At 31.3% G+C, this 24,940-nt stretch overlaps 1 protein-coding gene across 1 annotated transcript; it reads left to right on the forward strand.

The window, feature by feature from the left end:
* Nucleotides 1-12,285: 12,285 nt before the first annotated feature.
* LOC126737410 (monocarboxylate transporter 14-like) lies at nucleotides 12,286-24,285 on the forward strand. Its single transcript, XM_050442299.1, has 6 exons — nucleotides 12,286-13,107; nucleotides 18,346-18,698; nucleotides 18,753-18,991; nucleotides 23,439-23,660; nucleotides 23,709-23,997; nucleotides 24,051-24,285. Exons 1-6 carry the CDS (start codon nucleotides 12,353-12,355, stop codon nucleotides 24,206-24,208), a joined length of 2,016 nt encoding a protein of 671 aa, XP_050298256.1. The 5' UTR covers nucleotides 12,286-12,352; the 3' UTR covers nucleotides 24,209-24,285.
* Nucleotides 24,286-24,940: the final 655 nt, after the last annotated feature.

Consider the following 24,940-nt stretch of genomic DNA (forward strand, 5'->3'; position numbering starts at 1 on the left):
CTTATAGATAATTGTGATAAATTTATAATCATTTTGATATAATGTTTTGTAGTAAAATAATGAGAGTTATATTAATTTTAGAAATTTTGATTATATTCAAATATAAGGTCAACCAATTGGCTAATGATAGGATCAAAATTGCCTCTAAAACTTTTTCATAAGTAGAAACTATCAATGTTATTAAAAACTGAAATAAAAAGAGACTAATAAAAGTATCTATTTTTTTTTCTAATTTACTCAAAAGTTATGCAGTATCAGAAAAAATTAAAAAAAAAAATTTAAACTGAAATCAATTGCTTATTATCTGATATGTAGCAAATTTAGTTTTCGATAGAGTGGAAGAAAATTGCCAACAAAATCAATTAAAAAAAGCCATTTTTTTCAGAATCTATGGAAAATTTTGTGATTTTTATTATTGTTATAGATACTATATTTAAGTACAAAATTAAAAGTATTCTGTATTTTTTTCAAAAAAACGAATAGTTAAGAAGCTATTGGGGTTTTTAGTTGTTTAGACCAAAACTGACTGAAAAACTTGAAAATTCAAAAACTGGCCAAATTAAAAAATTATTTTTGCTTTATATTGAGAATCTTATAACAAAAGTCTCAATTTTCCATAGGAAAGACAGGAAAGAGTAAAAAGTGTACTTTCCATAAGACCCCGTGTATAGACCTGAAAATTTTCAAAAAATCGCATTTAATTTTTTTATACAAATTTTATAGGTTCAATTAAATTATAGTTTGATTAAAATTTGCTTGGAATAATAGGAGCTATCTTGAAACAAAGAAATTTTGATTTTATTTTTAATACAGTGGGAGAAAATGCAAATAAAATTTAAACCAAAAATGTCATTTTTTCTAAAAACTATAGGAAATTTTGTAATTTTTGTTTTTATTATAAATACTATATTCAAGAGCAAAAATAAAAGTGTATTATAATTTTTTTCAAAAAACGAATAATTAAGAAGTTATCGGCGTTTTTTGATTTTTAGACCAAAACCGACTAAAAATGTTAAAAGTTCAAAAAATTAGCCAAATCAAAAAATTCTTTTTGCTGTATATTAAGGATGAAAAGGCAATAAAAAAAGTCTAACAACAAAAGTCTCTATTTTCTGTAGGAAAGTCAGGAAAAATTAAAAAGTGTACTTTCCATAAAGGGCCCCACTCACCTCGTTTTTCTCTGTCGTTTTTAACCGTCGGTGAAAAACGTTGAGAGAAGGAACGTTGCCTGTGATAAGTCCACTCACAACAGTTTGATTTCGCGTCAGTTTATCACGATGGACCGTACATGCCTATTAGCATTGGCGGCGGTTTTGGGCAGTCGAAAAAACTCGCGAAAAAAGAAAATCTCGAAGAAAATGGGCTAAAGACTGGTTGCTTAAACGCAGTACGCTATCACATACACATTTATTGGAAGAACTAAAATTGGAGCCTGATGATTGGCACAATTACTTGAGGATGGACGAGAATACGTTCTAGTCGTCTCGTGATCAGTCAAAAATATCAAGTTGTCGTAGTACCAAAGGTGTGGTTTGTATGTATCCTCTGAGCCAGCACCAGATTTCAAAGAGTCTCTTACCTTTTTTAATTTCTTTCGAAACGCGCCCCGCAAGGAATCAATTTTTTTGTGTTACTGATTTTACTGTTGCTTCAGCATCCACTTCTTTGTATTTCATTAGCAATGCTTCATAAGCCTTATTTTTTTTATTCGATCGTGGTATTCTACCGATTTAACTTTAACCACGCACGATAACCGACAAAAATCAATCCTTGCCTGAAATTTTGGAACGACGAGGATAAAACGACGTTCTCGTCCATGACATTTTTACCCGTAACCGTCGGTTAAAAATGACAGAAAAAAACGAGGTGAGTGGGGCCCTTAAGACCCCGTGTATAGACCTGAAAATTATCAAAAAATCGCATTTAATTTTTTTATACAAATTTTATAGATGCAATTAAATTATAGTTTGATTAAAATTTGCTTGGAATAATAGGAGCTATCTTGAAACAAAGAAATTTTGATTTTATTTTTAATACAGTGGGAGAAAATGCAGTTTAAATCAAAAAATATCAATTATTCTAAAAACTATGGGAAATTTTGTAATTTTTAATATAAATATTATATTTAAGTGCAAAAATGAAAGTGTATTATAATTTTTTTCAAAAAACGAATAATTAAGAAGTTATCAGCGTTTTTTTGATTTTTAGACCAAAACCGACTAAAAATGTTAAAAATTCAAAAAATTCTTTGTGCTGTATAATTAAGGATGAAAAGGCAATAAAAAAAGTCTAACAACAGAAGTCTCTATTTTCTTTAGGAAAGCCAGGAAAAATTAAAGAGTGTATTGCTTGGTATTAAGGTCCTGAATATATCCCGGAAGATTTTCAAAAAATCACAATCAATTTGTTTATAAAAAAATTATAAATTTAAATAAAATATAATTAAATTAAAAGTTGTTTAGAATAATAAGACTTATCCTAGGAAACATAAATTTTAATTTTATTTTTTATACAGTGGGAGAAAAATCGAAAATAGTTTAAATCAAAAAAATCAATTTTCTTAAAATCTATGATATATTTTAAAATTCTTAAGTTTATTATAGATACTATATTTGAATACAAAATTAAAAGTATTTTATATTTTTTATCAAAAAACGAATAGTTAAGAAGATATTGCGGTTTTTAGTTGTTTAGACCAAAAATGGCTGAAAACTTGAAAATTCAAAAACTGCCCAAATTAAAAATTTTTGTTGCTAAGAATAAAGAGGCAATGAAAAAAGTTTAATGGTAAAAGTTTCCATTTTTTCAGTCAGGAAAGATTAAAAAGTGTAATTGCCATAAGAACTCGTTTTCAAAAAATTGTATTTAATTTTTTTTTTAATTCTATGGATCCAATAAAAAAATAGTTATAAAAATAAAAGTTGTTTGAAATAATATGGGCTATACTATGAAACATAAATTTTGATTATATTTTTTATACAGTGGAAAAAAATTCGAATAAAGTAAAAATTAAAAAAGTGAATTTTCTCAAAACCTATAACAAATTTTGACATTTTTATTTCTTTTTTAGATACTATACAGGGTGTCCCAAAATTAGTGGACGAAACGCGAACCATGTATTCTTTGGTCAAAAATATAAAAAAATACCTTACTTTTTCCTATAAACATATATCGGCAAACGCCCCCCAAGGGAGCTACGCCCCTTTTAAAGGGGGCACCTGAAGATGGTTTTTTCCACTTATTTTCGAAACGGGTAAATATAAAAATTTTAAATTTTGGTATTCTCCCAATTTTGATATGCTGAATTTAGCTGTCATTTCATAATTTTCATTATTTAGTCAGGTGCGTATCATTTAGGGGGTGAACCTAAAAAAATACTTAAAAAAAAATTGTTTGCAAAGTTTTTGTTTTTGTTTCTTTAAATTTTAAAAATTTAAAGCTTTTTACGTAAAAAAGTACCTCTTGGTCAATAACGCTAGGAATTACCATTTTCGAGAAAAACGCATTTAAAAATAACGCTGCATAGTATCATTAATAACAATTTTTATTAAAACTCAATAGCACGCTTCAAAAGTAAATTGACAAATAAAATTGCAAACAGATAAAAATACTAATTTATTTGAGGCAAATGTTCAAAGAAGTTTTCGTTTTCCTGAATGCATAACCTGGATCTTTTTTGAATGTTTTGAGTCGATCTAAGAATTTCAAATCGGTTTTCTCTTATTTGGCGTGCAGCTGCGAGAATTCGCCTCTGAAGCTCTTCTGGAGTATCAATTTCGGTGGCATAAATAATATTGCACATATTACCCCAAAGATAATAATCCAGAGGATTAAGGTCGGGCGATCGTGCAGGCTAGTTTATTGGACCACCTCGGCCTATCCATTTGCCTGTAAAATTAGCCAGCCAGTTTCTCACCTGTCGGCTGTAGTGAGCTGGTGCCCCATCGTGCTGAAAAATCATTTCCAGCTGAGTTTCTATTGCTGAAGAGAAAATTAATATTTAAAGTGATCGACTGAGACAATTTATTTACTGAATTTTAGGTATATGTTCGAAATTAGTATTTTTTTTATTATTTGTGTGTTTCAAAAGTAAGCTAGAGCCTTGTTGAATCTAACTAACATTTCGACCCTGACTGGGTGAATATTCAGACGTAAATCATACCACAGATAAATAAATATATGTTTCGCGAATTTGTCCATCTATCTGTGACTTAACTATTCAACTCATAGCTGGCTAGCCTCCCGTATGGGACCTCAGTACCTTCTAGTGATGGCTGGATAACTAACCCAACTCTCTTCAGTTTTAAATGAATAGTATGTATGAGGAATTAGAAAGGAACAGTAAATAAATTATCTTTATTTTTTTTTTGTTGTAACCGAAGGAAGAACTTATTACTCAGCATGATTCGATTTTTAAGGAATTGAGATCGAGGGTTTCTCTGCCGTGCTCTTTCCCCTCGTGAATTCCAGGCTGAGTACGGCATTTTTTTACATAAATAAACTAAGTAGGTGTATTATCAAGACTGCATTTTCTTTAATACCATCCTAATAATTCAAATTTCCCTAATTTTGTCTTGTCAAGCGCATCCGAGATAAGTAAAAGAGAGAGTGATTCTGTTACAAAACACAACGTAGGGAGGGTATTGGTTTCTTATTTATTTATTTTTTTCTCGTTCGATCTTTTTCTTATTTATTAAAAAAAAACTTATATCATCCATTCTTTATGGACGAACCTGGGTTTGGTATACTACAATATTAAGGAGGAAAATATAATAAAAAAAGTTTAATAACAAAAGTCTTTATTTTTCATAGGAAAGCCAGGAAAAATTAAACAGTGTAAGTGATAAAAGGCCCAGTGTATATGCGTGAAAATGTTCAAAAAATCATATGTAATTTTTTTTATAAAAAATGTATGGTTCTAATTAAAATATAGTTTAAATAAAAGTTGCTTGGAATACTAAAGGTTATCCTAGAAATTATACATTTTTATTTTATTTTCCATACTGTGGGAGAAAATGCCAAAAAATTTTCAAATCGAAAAAAGTCAATTTTGCAAAATCTATGAAAAATTTAACGATTTTTATTTTTGTTATGGATACTATATTTAAATATAAAATTAAAAATATTCTATATTTTTTTTCAAAAATCTAATAATTAGCAAGCTATTGGCATTTTTTGATTTTTAGACCAAAACAGGCTGAAAAACTTGAAAATTGTAAAAATTGGCCAAATCAAAAAATTATTTTTGATATACAGTAGTAGCCAAAAGTAGATAGACAAAGTATTATTTTTATATAATTGTTTAAAGATTTAGCCACAGGTCTCCTAGGTTTTAAATTATTGTTATTTGTAAGGCGGTCTATAAAAAGATACCAATAAATTACAGTTAAATATTTTGCTTGCTATCAGATAAAGCAATAATATAAATATAGCTGGTCAAAAGTAGATAGACAAAAACAATTTTGAAATTATTTTTTTGTCTAGATATTTAAAAAATTTAATTAGTATAGTATTGCTTCTTTTTAACTCAAGGTGCAACATGCCACGCGGAATTAGATTCTCTCTTGATTTAATACAACGCATTATTAATACATATCGCGCGGGTGATCGTCAAATTGATATTGCTCGTAGATTTGATGTTAAAAGAAAAGCTGTTTGGGCAATTATCAAAAGAGATGAAAGGACAGGATCGTTAGAGCCAAAAAATTAATCTGGTCGGCAAAAAAAAATGGACGTTAGAGCTGTACTCAAATTAAAATAAATTAGCCAGAATAACCCTTTCATGACTTCTCGTTAAATTCAGATAGAATTACAGGCTCTAGGGATTTGTAATGTGTCCTCAAGGACTGTAAGACGAAGGTTGGTAGAAGAGAATCTATTTGCACGTAGGCCAGCAAAAAAACCATTACTTTCAAAAAAGAGTCGCTTAGCCCGATTGGAATTTGCCCGTCAGCATATACACTGGACAAAGCATGAATGGAAACGTGTTTCCTGGAGCGACGAATCGAAGTTTAATTCCGATGGAATTCAATATGTTAGACGTCCTTCTGGCCAGCAGCGTTTGAATCCCAAGAACACAAAACCCACAGTTAAGCATGGAGGTGGATCAGTGATGGTTTGGGGTTGCTTCTCAGGTTATGGAATGGGCCCGTTATATCGCATAGAGGGCATAATGGACAGGTTTATGTACAGGGATATTCTCAGAGATGTTATGTTGCCTTGTGTCGAAGACAATTTACCATTGAGATTTCAATGCCGGCAATATAATGACCCGAAACATTCCTCCAAAATTATGAAGCAATTTTTCGAAGAAGAAAAAATACAAGTTTTAAAATAGCCATCTCAGTCACCCGATCTTAATCCCATCGAAAATTTATGGGAAATTGTAAATCGTGATATTAGGGATACAAACTATTCAAATAAAGGTGAATTATTCGAACGGTTGCAACAGAAATGAAAAAATATTGGTTTTAAACTCATAGACAATCTTATTGAATCAAAGCCACGTAGATGTCAGGCTGTAATAGATAATAATGGGTATTTTACAAAATACTAATATTGTAGTAGATGGTTTAGTTTGTAATTAAAAAAAATACTTAGAAAAAAAAGAGTATTGGTTATTTTTTAAATTTGTCTATTTACTTTTGGCCATTACTGTATATTGAGAAGGAAAATATAATAAAAAAGCCTCATAACAAAAGTTTTTATTTTCCATAGGAGAGCCAGGAAAAATTAAACAGTGTAAGTGATAAAAGGCCCAGTGTATCTGTGAAAATTTTCAAAAAATCACATTTAATTATTTTATGAAAAATGTATGGTTCTAATTAAAATATAGTTTCAACAAAAGTTGCTTGGAATACTAAGGGCTATCCCAGGAATTATACATTTTTATTTTATTATTGATACAGTGGGAGAAAAGGCCAAAAAACTTCAATACAAAAAAAGTAAATATTCTCAAAATTTGTGATTTTTTATTTTACTATAGATACTATATTTGAATAGAAAATTAAAGGTATTCTATATTTTTAAAAAAAAAAAACGAATAATAAAGAAGTTATTGGCGTTTTTTGGTTTTTAGGCCAAAACGACTAAAAATTGTTTAAAACAAAAAAATCTTCTTTATGTAGTTTAACGATGACGAAATAATGAAAAAAGGTTAAAAGCAAAAGTCTTTATTCTTTATAGAAAAGCCAGAAAAAAATTAAAAAAGTGTTATTACCATGAGGCCCTAAATATGCCCCTGAGAATTTTCAAAAAATCACATTTAATTTTTTTTATGAGAAAAATTATGGGTCTAATCAAAATATAAAAGTGCCCTGGAATCATAAGAGCTATCTTAGTACAGTGGGAGAATATGCTTTATTTGCAAGGCCTCAGCCCAACCAATATAAAAGATGAACTGGATTCTACTCTGGGTGAGTCTGCTCCTTCGTTAACAACAGTAAAATAATTAGCGGAGTAAAAAAGACAATAAAAGTAGCTCCCTTCTTAAAAAAAAATAAAATCGGCTTAGAACCAGATGAAACCTTTACCAAATCATTAATTAGGTTATTGTACATACGAAATGGGCATTTACGACTTTTTTTAGTGGTACCGAGTTTTATAAAATGGAGAATATTGCAAAAAGGCAGGAATTTAAAAAAAGTGCTTTTTAACCTTAACCTTTTAATATGTCTGGAACTTTTTAACATATTCAAAAGATCTTTTTTTTGTTTTATTGAGAATACATAAGCGCTGAAAACTGCGATAAAATAAATTCAAAAAACGTTTCTTTTTATTAATATAATATTTAAAAATCATTAAAATTATATTTTCTACAATGAATTTTTGAGCAAGCGAGAAACTTTTTTATTTGAAAACATTTTTCCATACAATCTGCGAATAAAAGGTAGACAAAACTGTCACGAAATTTTTAAAAGTAACTGCAATCGGATATATTAGCTAGATTGCGAGAAATCCACCTGCAAAGTTGTGCCAGTCAAAAACCAGCCGCATTACTTCGATGGATGATGACGCGTCACTCATTGGGTGATTATTCAAAACATTTTTTAGGTAAGTCAAAAATGGTTAGGGTATTCATACGTTTTATACTTACTGACCTTTACTGACTGCAGAAGAAACCCCTCAAGAAAAGAAACTAGCTACTAGAAACGAAGAAGATATAATAAAAATTTTGGATGCTTTTGAGACAAATTGGTGTAACCCTTTTAATTTAGATATTGTTCCCAAGCTACTAATAAATATATGCACGGGAAAAATAGCAACTGAGGAAATTGAAAAAAGTCTTTGTAATTATTTAGAAACAGGAAAAGAGAAAGTGAATAAACTCTTTAATAGGTCACCTGAGGAGAGCTTCTGGAAACCCGCAAAGAGAGACAAGATAATTAGTTTTAAAGATGCAAAAATCAAACCCAAACTGCTGTCCAAAAAAATAATGGTCGGCTCTGAATTCATGTTTCGCAGAATAATATGTGCAGCGCGATTTCGGGAAATTAATTTAAATGACTTGTTATCATATGAACTTACATTGGTTCCTTCGTCAATGTTTTATGAATGTTTTCGATGCGAAAAACTGCCAAGTCTGAATTATGCAAGAGATTAGGGCCAAGTGCAGATACAATAGTTTCTCCAAATAGTGTAGAATCATATATTATTGATGGTATGGTTATAATCCAAGAATTGAAACCAACTTCCTCTTTGACTTTTAACGGTTTAGCACAAATATTCTTAAATCGAATGCTAAGTTGCGGACGGAAACACAATGCTAAGAGAATAACAGTTGTTTTTGACACTTACACATGTAATTTATTAATATCTGCTGAGAGATTCAGACGTGATCATTCATCTAATACAACAGGATACAAAATTTTTGGGTCTCGAAAAGTTCCAATTTTTAATGATTTTCTCAAATCATCCAACAATAAGAAGGCCTTATTAGTTTTTACTGTAAGTTATCTTTTGGAATTTGCAGCAAAATCTCTAAATAAGAATGAAACTTTAATAGTAGCAGGAGGATATGAAAATTCGGAAAATGTCTATATTATAACAACCGATAAAGAGCCACAAATTTGGGAAGAATACAAAAGTAATCAGAAAGAAGCAGATACTCGAATTATTCTTCACGTCCTGGCAGAGCGAGAGCATAGTAATTCTATTCTTGTCAAATCTGTGGATACCGACGTATTACTTTTACTTTTACACCATTTCATTGTTACAAAACAAATAAAGAGCTGTAAATTACTTATGGAATTAGGGCATTCAAAAAATCAATGCTTCTTAGCAATTCAGGATGTAGTTCAAAAATTGGGAAAAGCAGTTTTAAGAAACATTTCGGCAGTTCATTGCCTCACGGGATGCGACACAACTAGTTCGTTTTTCAAAATTGGTAAAAAAACAGCCTTGGATGTACTTATAAAAAATATCGATAGGCTAAAAGAACTATATGATCTGCCTAGGTATGAAAACATAAAAAAAATCATGTTTTACAGATTACAGTTTAGATAATAACAAAAAAAGAAAATTTGGACGCTTATGGCTTTTCTTATTTTAGGTGCACATATCAACTAAAAATTTGGTATAACAGTCACATACCATATATGAATTTTGAAGACCCAAGAAATATGGATGGACAAATGATATAGAGTCTAATATATGGACTCCAATATTTGCGACATAGGATCCCGTCCCAAAGGAACTACGGAAAATTTTAGTTCTTCGATGTTCCGATGGAAACTGCAACACTAAAAAGTGTATATGTGTATCCCAGGGCTTGAAGTGTTATAACGAATGTAACTGTAAATTTTGTGGCAACAAAGACATTATAGACACACCAGATTCATTGGAATCACAAAATGATGATGACTATTAAAAACTAAAATTCGTTTAATTAAAATATTCAAATAAATTATTTTTTTAAGTTTACTTAAAAATCTTTAAAAGGTATTATTATTCACCAACTTCATTTATAAATTATTCGTAGATGGTTAATAAATGGCGGCAGTTGGAAGTACGTTCGGTCGGCAACGGTATAGAGCGCGGCAATTTCCACCTACGCGTTACTTTAAAAAATCATATTTCAAAAACTATATCGGATAGAAACCTGTGGCTTTTTTTAAAAACTTTCTTATGGTTTTTTCTACATTTCATTCCTAGCATGTATGGCAAAATTCATCATAACAAAAAAGTTTATCGCTTGCTGAAAAATTCAATACCAACAATATAAATTTTATAATTTTCATGTTTTTTATCAACAAGAATAGAAGTTTTCTGCAATTATTTTACTACAGTTGTTAGCGCTTATATATGCCCTTTAAGCAAAAAAAAAGAAAATTTGGTTATATGAATTAGTTTCGGAGATATTGGCAGTTTAATGTATAATGGTAACATTTTTGAATTAAACCATTTTTTTTTAAATTCTGATTTTAAAAAACTCAGTACCATTAAAAAAAGTCGTAATTACTCATTTCGTATGTGCAATAACCAAACTAATGATTTGGTAAAGGTTTCATCTGGTTCTAAGCCGGAAAAAAAATTGAAACATTTTAACCCGTTATTTACTCCGCTAAATGGATAGCAGAGTTTAAACGAGGCCGTACGAGCTGCCAAAACGAGCATCGCAGTGGTCGACCAAATGAGCTGACGACTCCAGAAATTTTAAAGAAAATTCACAAAGCGGTACTGGATGATCGTCGAGTGAAAGTGCGCGAGCTAGCAGACATAATAGGCATTTCAAAAAGTGCGGTACATCGCATATTAACTGAAAATTTTGACATGAGAAAGCTGTGTGCAATGAGAAAGATGGGTGCCGCGTTTGCTCACACTCGAGCAAAAACAGTGTCGTAAAGATGTTTCAATTAAGCGAAATTTAATAGCAACAAAGCAGAATTTTTGTATCGTTTCATAACCATGGATGAAACATGGGTCCATCACTTCACACCTCAGACAAAAGAATCATCAAAAAAAATGGACTCAAAAGGAAGAACCGGCTCCAAAGAAGGCGAAAACCGTTTCATCTGCAGGCAAGGTCATGGCGTCGGTTTTTTGGGATGCGCGAGGGATAATTTTCATTGACTATCTTGAAAAAGGTAAAACTATCAACGGCGAGTATTATTCGCACTTATTGCAACGTCTGAGCGAAGAAATCAAGCAAAAATAGCCGCATTTGGTTAAGAAGAAAGTGTTGTTTCATCAAGACAATGGACCAGCTCACAAATCCGTTATTGCAATTAACGAATTAAAGTTTGAATTAGTACCTTATGCACCCTATTCGCCAGATTTAGCCCCCTCAGATTATTTTCTGTTTCCAAACTTAAAAAACTGGCTCAGTGGTCAAAGATTTTCCAACGATGAAGAAGTGATGTCTGCATTTAATGGCTATTTCGAGGCACAAGACAGTTCTTATTATAAAAGGGTATAAAACATCGCTGGGAAAAGTATATAGAGCTGAAAGGAGATTATGTTGAAAAATAAATACAATTTTTTCCAAAATTTTTGTGTTTTCTTTCTTGGGTCGGGTACTTCTGGGACTACCCTCGTAAAAGTAAAATTATTTATTTTTTTTCAAAAAACCAATGATTAAGGAGCTATTGGTTATTTTTGAGTTTTTAGACCAAAACTGAATGCAAAACTTGAATATTGTAAAAATTGGCCAAATCAAAAAATTCTTTTTGCAATATATTAAGGAGAAAAATATAATAATAAGAGTCTTATAACAAAAGTCTCTACTTTCTATAGATAATCCAGGAAAAATTAAAAAGTGTAATTGCCATAATTCTCTGGATATACCCCCGTAAAAAATCACAATTAATTTTTTTGCAAACTATCTATAGGTCCAATGAAATTATAGTTTAAATAAAAACTGTTTGGAATAATAAGATGTATCCAGAAAACAAACAGATTTTGATTTTATTCTCTATACAGTGGGAGAAAATGCCAAAAAAACATTAAATCAAAAAAAGTTAATTTTCTTAAAATCTATGAAAGCTACACATTGCTTAATTAATTCCATTATACACCTATTCCAGCAACTTTTAATTAGGTTATAATATGATTTTAAGAAAACTCAGTTTATTAAGCAATCAATCACCAACTTACGTTTTATCATCCAAGCAGTAGCATTTACGGTGAAAAAAAATAATCTTTTTTTTTCACCAAATAAGACAACCAAATAAAAAAACCCTATATAATTTCCAATAATAAACCGTAATAATATCCAATACCGATTATCTCTTATCGGAAACGCGACATAATCCGGGCATTAAATAACTTTATATCACCGACGCGACAATGACAAATCGCGAAATTACTCTTTTTTTTTTCCACGCCACTCAAAGCACGGAATTAACCTCGAAAAATGTCTTCGCATAAAGAAAACGGTACCGTGCCTCTTATCGTGATAACCGATCAGTCTGAAAACGGCCCGGGCAGCACTTCTTCGCTACGAAGTGCCTATCATCTGCAAATCCCCACCAAAGAGACCCTGCTATCCTCACGGATCAACCTTTACGTCGAAGAGGCTAAACCCCGGATCCCGGATGGAGGTTGGGGCTGGCTAGTGGTGTTCGGCAGCCTCTTTATCAACCTGGTGTCCGACGGGGTGGGCAGCACCTTCGGGATACTCAACATTCAATTCCTGCAGGAGTTCGAAGCTTCCAACTCGGCCACTTCGTTTATTGGCAGTTTATTCTTGTCCGTACCATTATTGGCCGGACCATTTGGGAGCGCTATGGTGGACAGATATGGATGTAAATACATGACGATTGTGGGTAGCTTAGTTTGCACCGTCGGGTTCTTCCTCAGTGCGTTCGTTAAGAACATTTGGGTGATGTATCTGACTTTCGGGTTTATCGGGGGAATCGGGTTTTGTTTGTGTTATGTGACCGCCGTGGTGTCCATCGCATTTTGGTTCGAAAAAAGGCGGACGTTGGCGTTAAGTATTGCCGCTAGTGGTACTGGCTTTGGTACCGTTTTGTACTCACCTTTAGTGACTTATTTGAGTAACGAGTACGGGTGGAGGGGGAATATGTTGATTATGGCCGGACTGTGTTTGAATATGTGTATCAGTGGGATGTTGATGAAGGATCCTCAGTGGATCAAAGAGGAACAAAGGTATATAGAGTGTTAACTCACTTTTAACATGGTGAAATTGATTTCACTATTTTTTTTGACGTTATTTACTATTGTGAATTCACACTTTCTGAGGAGTTACCCAGGTGTCTTAATAATTAATCATCCTTCGCTCATATTGTGAAGATTTTTGCTTTTCAATATGATGAAAACCGTATACGTTGGAACTCGAGATCTTTTGATAAATTCTCTTCGTATTCACATAAAACCAGATAAACTACAATGTAGGCAAAGTTGTTCGGAATAGTGCGCAATATATGCGTAGGATTATTTAGGTTGTTCTTCTTTACAAATAAGTTGAATACAAAAAGCATGATATAGAGCAAATTTTGAGAAAATGATCAAATTGACCATATTTGCTAAATTCAGTATTTCAGATTTTATAGAGAAGCTGTTCATCATCAATTTTGAAATTTTATTCCAGGCATTTGTATATCATTTAGAAGTAATCTGACTGAATTTTAGACTTTTATTAATTCTTAATATTCTAAAGTAACTGCAAAATTTTATTTCAGCCACTGGAGAGCCTAGAATAATTCTTTTATTACTCATAAGTCTCTTACAGGCCTTTCATTTACTTGGAGTGCCTGAAATAATCTTCTCTAGTACTCCTAACTCTAAGTACTCCTAACTCATTTAGAGGTAATTTGACTAAGTTTTAGACTTTTCTTAGTTCCAAACATTCTAAAGTAATTTCAGAATCTTATTCCAGGCACTAGAGAACCTTGAATAATTCTTTTATTTTTTATAAGTCTATCACAGGGATTTGAGTTACTTGTAGTGCCTGCAATAATTTTCTAAGTACTCTGAAGCCATCTGAAGGTAATCTAACTGAGTTTTAGACTTTTATTAATATTCTAAAATAACTCCAGAATTCTATTATAGGCATTGGAAAGCCTGGAATAATTATTTTATTACTCATAAGTTTATCACAGGCATTTGAGTGCTTGGAATAATCTTCTAAGTACTCTTAATTCATTTGAAATTAATATGATTAAATTTTAAAATTCTAAAATAATTCCAGGATTTTATTCCAGGCATTTTCTCAATTCTAAATATTTTAAAGTAATTCCAGAATCTTATTCCAGACACCGGTGATCCTGGAATAATTCTTTTTATTTTTTATTAGTCTATCACAGGCATTTGAGTTACTTGTAGTGCCTGCAATAATTTTCTAAGTACTTTTAGGCCATCTGAAGGTAATCTGACTGAGTTTTAGACTTTTATTAATTCTAAATATTCTAAAATAACTCCAGAATTCTACTATAGGCATTGGAGAGCCTGGAATAATTATTTTATCACTCATAAGTTTATCACAGGCATTTGAGTGCTTGGAATAATCTTCTAAATACTCTTAATTCATTTGAAATTAATATAATTAAATTTTGAAATTCTAAAATAATTCCAGGATTTTATTCCTGGCATTTTCTCAATTCTAAATATTTTAAAGTAATTCCAGAATCATATTCCAGGCACCAGTGATCCTGGAATAATTCTTTTAATTTTTTATTAGTCTATCACAGGGATTTGAGTTACTTGTAGTGCCTGCAATAATTTTCTAAGTACTCTTAAGCTATCTGAAGGTAATCTGACTGAATTTTAGACTTTTATTAATTCTAAATATTCTAAAATAACTCCAGAATTCTATTATAGGCATTGGAGAGCCTGGAATAATTATTTTATTACTCATAAGTTTATCACAGGCATTTGAGTGCTTGGAATAATCTTCTAAATGCTCTTAATTCATTTGAAATTATTATGATTAAATTTTGTAATTCTAAAATAATTCCAGGATTTTATTCCAGGCATTTTCTAAATTTTAAATATTTTAAAATAATTCCAGAATCTTATTCCAGGCATCAGTGATCCTGGAATAATTCTTTTAATTTTTTATTAGTCTATCATAGGGATTTGAGTTACTTGTAGTGCCTGCAATAATTTTCTAAGTACTCTTAAGCTATCTGAAGGTAATCTGACTGAATTTTAGACTTTTATTAATTCTAAATATTCTAAAATAACTCCAGAATTCTATTATAGGCATTGGAGAGCCTGGAATAATTATTTTATTACTCATAAGTTTATCACAGGCATTTGAGTGCTTGGAATAATCTTCTAAATGCTCTTAATTCATTTGAAATTATTATGATTAAATTTTGTAATTCTAAAATAATTCCAGGATTTTATTCCAGGCATTTTCTAAATTTTAAATATTTTAAACTAATTCCAGAATCTTATTCCAGGCACCAGTGATCCTGGAATAATTCTTTTAATTTTTTATTAGTCTATCACAGGCATTTGAGTGACTTGTAGTGCCTGCAATAATTTTCTAAGTACTCTTAGGCCATCTGAAGGTAATCTGACTGAATTTTAGACTTTTATTAATTCTAAATATTTTAAAATAACTCCAGAATTCTACTATAGGCATTGGAGAGCCTGGAATAATTATTTTATCACTCATAAGTTTATCACAGGCATTTGAGTGCTTGGAATAATGTTCTAAGTACTCTTAATTCATTTGAAATTAATATGATTAAATTTTGAAATTCTAAAATAATTCCAGGATTTTATTCCAGGCATTTTCTTAATTCTAAATATTTTAAAGTAATTCCAGAATCATATTCCAGGCACCAGTGATCCTAGAATAATTCTTTTATTTTTTATAAGTCTATCACAGGGATTTGAGTTACTTGTAGTGCCTGCAATAATTTTCTAAATACTCTTAACTCATTTAGAGGTAATTTGACTGAATTTTACACTTTACTTAATTCTAAATATTCTAAAGTAATTCTAAAATTTTATTCCAGGCACTAGAGAGCCTGGAATAATTTTTTTTTACTTATAAGTTTATCACAGGCATTTGAGTGCTTGGAATAATATTCTAAATACTCTTAATGCATTTAAAATAAATTTGACTAAATTTTGGACTTTTTTAAATTCTAAAGTAATTTCAGAATTTTATTCAAGGCACTAGAGGTCCTTGAATAATTATTTTATTTTTTATAAGTCTATCACAGGCATTTGAGTGACTTGTAGTGCCTGCAATAATTTTCTAATTACTCTTAGGCCATCTGAAGGTAATCTGACTGAGTTTTAGACTTTTATTAATTCTAAATATTTTAAAATAACTCCAGAATTCTATTATAGGCATTGGAGAGCCTGGAATAATTATTTTATCACTCATAAGTTTATCACAGGCATTTGAGTGCTTGGAATAATGTTCTAAGTACTCTTAATTCATTTGAAATTAATATGATTAAATTTTGAAATTCTAAAATAATTCCAGGATTTTATTCCAGGCATTTTCTTAATTCTAAATATTTTAAAGTAATTCCAGAATCATATTCCAGGCACCAGTGATCCTAGAATAATTCTTTTATTTTTTATAAGTCTATCACAGGGATTTGAGTTACTTGTAGTGCCTGCAATAATTTTCTAAGTACTCTTAAGCCATCTGAAGGTAATCTAACTGAGTTTTAGACTTTTATTAATTCTAAATTTTCTAAAATAACTTCAGAATTCTATTATAGGCATTGGAGAGCCTGGAATAATTCTTTTATTACTCATAAGTTTATCTCAGGCATTTGAGTGCTTGGAATAATGTTCTAAGTACTCTTAATTCATTTGAAATTAATATGATTAAATTTTGAAATTCTAAAATAATTCCAGGATTTTATTCAAGGCATTTTCTTAGTTCTAAATATTTTAAAGTATTTCCAGAATCTTATTCCAGATACCGGTGATCCTGGAATAATTCTTTTTATTTCTTATTAATCTATCACAGGCATTTGAGGTACTTGTAGTGCCTGCAATAATTTTCTAAGTACTCTTAAGCCATCTGAAGGTAATCTAACTGAGTTTTAGACTTTTATTAATTCTAAATATTCTAAAATAACTTCAGAATTCTATTATAGGCATTGGAGAGCCTGGAATAATTCTTTTATCACTCATAAGTTTATCACAGGCGTTTGATTTACTTGTAGTGCCTGAAATAATCTTCTAAGTTAACTCATTTAGAAATAATTTGACTGAATTTTAGACTTTTCTTAATTCTAAATATTCTAAAGTAATTCCAAAATTTTACTCCAGGCACTAGAGAGCCTGGAATAATTTTTTTTTTACTTATAAGTTTATCACAGGCATTTGAGTGCTTGGAATAATCCTCTAAATACCCACAGTAATTCCAGAATCTTATTCCAGATACCGGTGATCCTGGAATAATTCCTTTTATTTTTTATTAGTCTATCACAGGCATTTGAGATACTTGTAGTGCCTGCAATAATTTTCTAAATACTCTTAAGCCATCTGAAGGTAATCTAAGTGAGTTTTAGACTTTCATTAATTCTAAATATTCTAAAACAACTCCAGAATTCTATTCCATACATTGGAGAGCTTGGAATAATTCTATTACTACTCATAAGTTTATCACAGGCATTTTAATTACTTATAGTGCCTGAAATAATCTTCTAAATACTCTTAACTCATTTAGAGGTAATTTGACTGAATTTTACACTTTACTTAATTCTGAATATTCTAAAGTAATTCCAAAATTTTATTCCAGGCACTAGAGAGCCTGGAATATTTTTTTTTTACTCATAAGTTTATCACAGGCATTTGAGTGCTTGGAATAATCCTCTAAATACTCTTAATTCATTTGAAATTAATTTGACCAAATTTTGGACTTTTTTTAATTCTAAAGTAATTCCAGGATTTTATTCCAGGCATTGGAGAGCCTGGAATAATTCTTTTACTACCTATAAGTCTATCACAGGCATTTCAGTTACTTGTAGTGCCCGGAAAAATCTTCTAAATACGCTTAAGTCATTAGAAGGTAATTAGACTGAGTTTTAGACTTTTTCTAATTTTAAATATATATAAAAGTAATTCCAGAATTCTATTCCAGGCATTTGAGAGCCTGGAATAATTTTCTAAGTACTCTTAACTCATTTGAAGGTAAAGAAGTTTTGAGTGCCTGGAATCCTATCATAAATTACTTGAACCCGGTCTCAGATAAACTGCATAAATGATGAGTGTTCTTGACCAAAACGACCAAATACAAACCACATGGACGTTGTCGTTTAACTTGAATAAGCATAACCTACATAAGTCTAATTCGTGTGATGGTACAAAACTATACACCTAATCAAAACTAAGAAATAAATCATGCAGCATGTTCAATTCAATTGATCAATGTTACAATTAAAAACTCAAATATAATTCTAGGAAAACCAGAGAAAAAGACCAAGATCCACGACAAATCGTATCCAAAAAAAAATTCGAGATAGAGGACATGGAAACATCCGTAATGCCACCGAAAGACAAGAAATTCAGCAGTTCACTCATGGAATTCCCCACTTTTCTGCACGAACACGAAAAAGTCCCCCTGGAAGTGCTGAAGAAACTAAGCGACAATAAGCGACTTTACAAGATAATTCTGGAAAACTACCCGAACATTTTGTCGTGCAAAAGTGCCTCAGAAACCATTTATTTCTCAGACAAGAGTTTACATGACCTCGATGTAGGGAACATCAGGGCACCTGTAAAAGTTTGTATGAGATTAAAGGCGGACGTTGACGGTAAGATCCTTATAAGTTTTTATAGTTATTTTATTGTCGGACATCGATTTATAGGCGATGAAGACGAAAATCAACAGGAAACCAGAAAAACCCCATTAAACCGAAGCGATTCGACAAGATCACGGCGCAGCTCCGGACCTCACCATAATTACTTGCAAAACATCCGATTTAGGAAGAACTCCATGGGTTATAGGGGAGCCATGTTAAATTTACACAAATACAAACTACGCACCTCCAGTTGTCCCAATTTCTTCCAGAATGACGAACTTTTGATTGGGGAAGACCAGGAAGAGGTAAAAATCAATTATATTGTGTGATATCAATCGGGTTAGTTCAATTTTCACATGTTAAATTATTGCGAGAGGGTCCTTGAACGGACGGAGGATTGAACGGTTTTCGATCCGACCGAGGACTGAACGGTTTTCGCTTTGATGTGAAAAAAATTAGTTTTCTACAATAAATTTCCTTCCATAATAAACATTGATTATACTTTGATTAGTTGGGACTAGTAGAAAAACCTGATTATTTTCCAAGAAAACTCCAAATACCACATTTTTTAAAATAGGACTCATAGGAAAAAAGTTTTAATAGTCACGTGACCTTAAAACTTATTGACGAAAAACAAATAAAAACACAAAGTCACGGTCTCACAACATGTAATTTAACGGGCTACACGTGTTTCGCTCTAGTTAAAGCATCATCAGGCCTAAAATAAAAATATTACATAAACAAAACTAAAAACTTACATAAAACAATAAAAACCTTTAGAAGCCATCTACACACTTCACAGTACATAAATAAACAATAATTTTAAGGTTATAAATTGTACAAAGCAGAAAATGAAAAATAAAAAGTTGGCCGCAACAACATAGACTTAACGAGAATCGAACCCAGTACAACAAGGTTATAAGTACAAGTGTAAAACCTATCGGCTACACGGACCTAATGCTAAAACAACTTAACACGTTAGCCAATGTAAATTGAAGAAAGTGACTACAAGGAAAATGTTAAACGATACTTAGCTAAATTAAATTGTTAAAAATTAAATTAGGTTCGAAAGTAAACACGTCATTCACACACACGAGAACAGGACTCTTTTTAGCTTTTGTGATTTCCATTTTCTCCAGAAGGTCAAGCTTCTTACCTTTAGAGCATTCATGAAGCATTTCAGCTCCCACCCCCGGAGAAAAATTGTGAGTAGAGGCCAGCAAATGATTCGCAAACGCTGATTTGGTATCACTGAAATTGGTATTTTTAAATTTTTCAAAAAGCGCTACGTGTTCTTTAATGCGTGTAGAGATTTTTCTTCCAGATTGGCCAATGTATACTGCGTTGCAATCGTCACATTTTAAAGAGTAAACTCCTGATTTAGAAAGGATGCCTGCCCTGTCCACTCTACTGACTAATTGGTTCTTTAAATTATTGACTGTCTTATACGCGATTTTTACATTTAGGGATTTAAAGAATCTTACTAAATTTACGGAGTTAGAACCAAAAAAGGTCAAGGATCTAAAGGAACTTACTGAGTCCTTATTATGAACAATATTGTAGGTCAATCTATATTTATTTAAAAATTTGTAATAAATTTTGTCTATTAAATGAAGGGGAAATCCGTTGTTGAGAGCAATATGTTTTATAATATTCAATTCTTTAGCGAAAGCTTCTTTTGACAAGGGGATATTAAACAATCTATAGAAAAATGAATTAAATGAGGCAAATTTATATGAGTAGGGACAATTTGAAGAGTACTGAATTACATTATCGGTAGTAGTGGGCTTACGATATATTTCAAAAATAAGTTTATTTTTGCATTTCTTAACTAGAAGGTCAAGAAAAGGCAAACAACCATCTTTTTCTTCTTCGATTGTGAATGAAATGTTAGGGTGTAAGGAATTTACGAAACTAAGAAAATTTGGTAGGTCTTCATCCCTGCCATTCCAGATTATAAAAATGTCATCCACATACCTCTTATATATCGTAAGGCAATCTCTAAACCTACCCTCAACTATTTCTCCTTCTAGATGATTCATGAAAATCTCGCTTAGCAGAGGGGAAAGACAAGAACCCATAGCCAAACCTGAGATTTGCCTGAAAATTTTATTGTCAAACTGGAAAAAATTTTGGTTAATCACTATATCGAGTAAGTCCAAAAGACCCTCAATGACTATACGACTAAGAGATTTTTTTAATAGGAGAGTTCTCACTAACTTTAAACAATCTTTGGGAGGGATGCTGGGAAAAAGATTTTTTACATCTAAGGAAATAAGTTAAGAACCATGAGGGATAATAAGATTTTTCAAACTGTTGGTTAGATCAACAGAATTCTTAGTCGAATGAACACTCTTAAAGTTGGTCACCTCCCTGAGAACATTATTCAACCAAGAGGAAAGATTATAGCATAGACCTAACGGTGGCTTTAAGACGGTTCAACTTATCGTTTAATTTATTAAAAGTGTTTCTAGAACTAATCTCTAATTTATCTCTCAATAAACAGTCTAAAGTACTAAATTCTAAGTGATTTAGAAATGAGTTTAACGTGAAATAGAGGTATTTTAGTAAAGAGTTCACCTTGTTTAAAGTTCTGTAATGGCACTTCACTTCTTCCTTCAGCCAAGTTGTTCTGGCGACATTCACGGCAGTTTTTGATGAATTCGTTCTTGTTTTACACCTCAGATTGATGAATTTCGGGGTCAAACCGAAAAGTAAACATTGTTGAAGAAACCATATTTTTAGCAGCAGATTCTTCGTGCAAAAAGGTTCTTTTGGTAGTGGCGGATGAGTTTAGCTTGACTAGCATTTTCAAATCCAAAAATCTCATCCATTCTTCTCTAAGAGACCAACATACAAAATTGACGAAAAACAAATAAAAACACAAAGTCACGGTCTCACAACATGTAATTTAACTAGAGCAAAACACGTGTAGCCCGTTAAATTACATGTTGTGAGACCGTGACTTTGTGTTTTTATTTGTTTTTCGTCAATTTTGTATGTTGGTCTCTTAGAGAAGAATGGATGAGATTTTTGGATTTGAAAATGCTAGTCAAGCTAAACTCATCCGCCACTACCAAAAGAACCTTTATGCACGGAAGAATCTGCTGCTAAAAATATGGTTTCTTCAACAATTTTTGGACTTAAAACTTATTGTTTTAAATATTTGCAAAAAATTTAACAAAAGTCAGCCCCAAATACCAAATTTCATTTAAATCGGGTAAAAAACAAAAAATTAAAAAAAAAATAGTCGCACAATAAATACATTAAATCTCGATTAGATTTTTTTTTTATCATTAGGACCCACTGTATTTTAATTTTTGTCTAGCAAAATGCCTTGTTTGGTCCACTGTGTCGTATGAATATTATAATAATACACGGCAAATGTTAAAACGTCAAAACTTTGCGGAATTATCACGGCTAAAAAAGCACGATTTGGAAAAATATATGCATTTATTCGGATTTTCCAGAGTTTTTTGAATATTTCCATACCAATTCCTGAAAGTTTTGAAGTATTTTAAGCATTTTATCAATGAAATTAGGAAACGAGTCCAAGCCACTTTGACGTCATATTGTCAAAACCGCCGTAAAAGACGCCATTAAAATTAATCTTAGACGTCAAAATCGTCCATTTTCAGACGATGTTTTAGGGTATAAAAAACGGTTTTTACTGTATGATTTGTACATGGAAAAATACTAGAAAGCTTTAGCAAAAGATTGACATCAATTCTGGCCCGATTTCGATCGGTTTTAATAGTTAAATTTCGATTATAAAAGGGGTCTTTTTTAAAAGCGAAAATCCCCCGTTTTTGTTGCCATGGACACGGTTGCTTTGAAAATATCCAGTGTGTAGGTCTATGGTTTTTCGCGATTGGTACTAAATCGGAAAAAAATTACTTTTGGGGTACTTATGATAATGGTGAAAAATTGAGATTTTAGTATGTTGTACTAAAATGAATGGCGCATTTGCTCAAGTAGCTACGGTTCATCTATGATATACAGGGTGCGCACAATTAATTTCCAAAGTCAAAAAATTTTCAAAAATTCAAAAGTCAAAAACGGTTTCACTTGTTAGCCCTAGATGGAGCCACTAAAAAGTTATAAAAAGTAGAAAAAAAGGTATTTTCAAAAGGTATTTCACCCTGTATAAATGACAGCGTTAAACTTAATACTCCGTTTTATTTAGACAGTATGCAGGTTTAATTAATTTAAATTTGTTTAAATTTTGAACCTTGAAAATTTTACACAGAAAAAACAAAAAAAATCATTTTTTTAAAAAAACCTTTAATAAAATTTGCCGTTCTCAATAAGATGCACATATCTTCTCTAGGTCATTATTTCCGCAAAGATACCGCTTAACCGTGAGAGGAGGCTACAATATTACGCAAGTCTGAAACTTTAAACATTAAAAAAAAAACTTCCTATATCCTGAGAATATCCAAAATCTATACAGACAAGGTGCTCGTAAGCTCTAATTGACCTGTTAAATTTCATTACATTCAAACAGCTGTGGCGACCTGTATCGAATTCCCTTGACCAAAATCGAAAAAAAAACAATTTTTGACTTTAAAAGCATCCTAGTCCTAAACAAAAAAATCAATATAAATTTGTAAAAAACAAGTTGTAGCCCCATATTTCTAGATTATAAAAAAGTAAACAACAGTTCTCTAACCCAACTAGAACCAAAGTTATAAGCACTTTTATCCAAAGCGATACTGCTTCTTACTTTTAATAGTAAGGGTTCCATTTTAGGAGTGGTACGATGAATACGTGGAAGTCCTGAGGGACATCACCAACCTCTCACTCTTCAATGAACTGCACTTTTTCCTGTTGTGCTTGGCTACAGTGATTATGTGCATTTGGTTCGTGGTGCCTTACTTTTACTTACCGATTCACATGACCTCCTCTGGATACTCCGAGGAGCAAGCCTGCCTCGTTTTATCCCTTATAGGGTTCACCAATATTATCGGAATGGTAATAAGAATAACCTGGATATATTACGCAATAATAATAATTTTTCAGATCTCTTTTGGACTTCTCGGTGATAAAGTGCAGGTGGTGATAATCGTGAAACTATTCGCCATATGCACGATTATATGTGGAACGAGTTGTGTGGCAATGATGTTCTTCACAAACAATTACGCTTTGCTGTTGTTGTTTTGTGGAATATTCGGGGTGACGTTTGCCAGTGTGGTTGTACTAACGCCCCCGATATTGGCGGATTTAGTACCGCTCGAGAATTTCACGATGGCTTACGGGTTGTTCTTGTTGTGTCAAGGGATTGGCAATTTGGCTGGGCCACCTATAGCCGGTAAATTGTGTTTTTTTTTTTAACTTATAATATTTTATTTAAAGAATTTTTAGGTTTGTGTTATGACCTTACACAATCCTATCAGCAATCGTTTTATTTGGCCGGGTTTTTTGTGATTTTATCGGGATTTTTGGTTGGAATAATTCCGTATGTTGAAAATAGGACTTTCTTTGGTAATGCGCCTGTCATAAACGGAAAGTATGAGTTATAGGAGTTCTATTTATTGGAATTTTTATGTGGAATATTTCGTTGTTTGTAGCTTATAATAAATTAAGTTTTTTTATATTGGACATGTGTTTTAATTATGGTTACCTTGTAATAAAGTCCAAGAATATGTTTCTTGAGTTTAAGATGGATATAAGAATTTAATCTAAATCTAAACGATAAAATCTAAAAGAAAAGGTTATTGAGTTAATTAAGTTCAGCGTCTACATATTTTCTATTTTCTACTTTAATTTATATAAAAAAATATAGATTTTTTTGAAAGGCTTACAAAAAAGAAAAATTTTAAAAAAATAGATAACGAAAGGTTTATTAAATTCAATAAATTTTAAAAATATACAAATGTTCTTCAAATAAAATAATTAGACACTTATTTCAACGTTTTTCGAAAAAATAGACAGGGAGCTAAAAAATAATTTTTCTTTGGAAAAATGTGATATTTTTTTCAAAAAAATCCTATCAGCATGTCTATAACTCAAAAACGAAGAAAGTTAGAGAGTTGAAAATTCGTACAAATATTCTTCGAATAAAATGATTAGACACCTATTTCAACGTTTTTCGAAAAAATAGACAGGGAGCTAAAAAATAATTTTTCTTTGAAAAATGTGATATTTTTTCAAAAAAATCCTATCAGCATGTCTATAACTCAAAAACGAAGAAAGTTAGAGAGTTGAAAATTCGTACAAATATTCTTCAAATAAAATGATTAGACACCTATTTC

This window comes from Anthonomus grandis, chromosome 6 (assembly GCF_022605725.1).
Source record: "Anthonomus grandis grandis chromosome 6, icAntGran1.3, whole genome shotgun sequence".
Classification (NCBI taxonomy): Eukaryota; Metazoa; Arthropoda; class Insecta; order Coleoptera; family Curculionidae; genus Anthonomus; species Anthonomus grandis.

Bases quoted from the DNA above. Each gene is read 5' to 3' on its own strand.
- LOC126737410 (XM_050442299.1), top strand. From the start codon at position 12,353: ATGTCTTCGCATAAAGAAAACGGTACCGTGCCTCTTATCGTGATAACC. The intron at 13,108-18,345 runs GTATATAGAGTG...ATATAATTCTAG, and splicing joins TGGATCAAAGAGGAACAAAG to GAAAACCAGAGAAAAAGACC. The intron at 18,992-23,438 runs GTAAAAATCAAT...GTTCCATTTTAG, and splicing joins TTGGGGAAGACCAGGAAGAG to GAGTGGTACGATGAATACGT.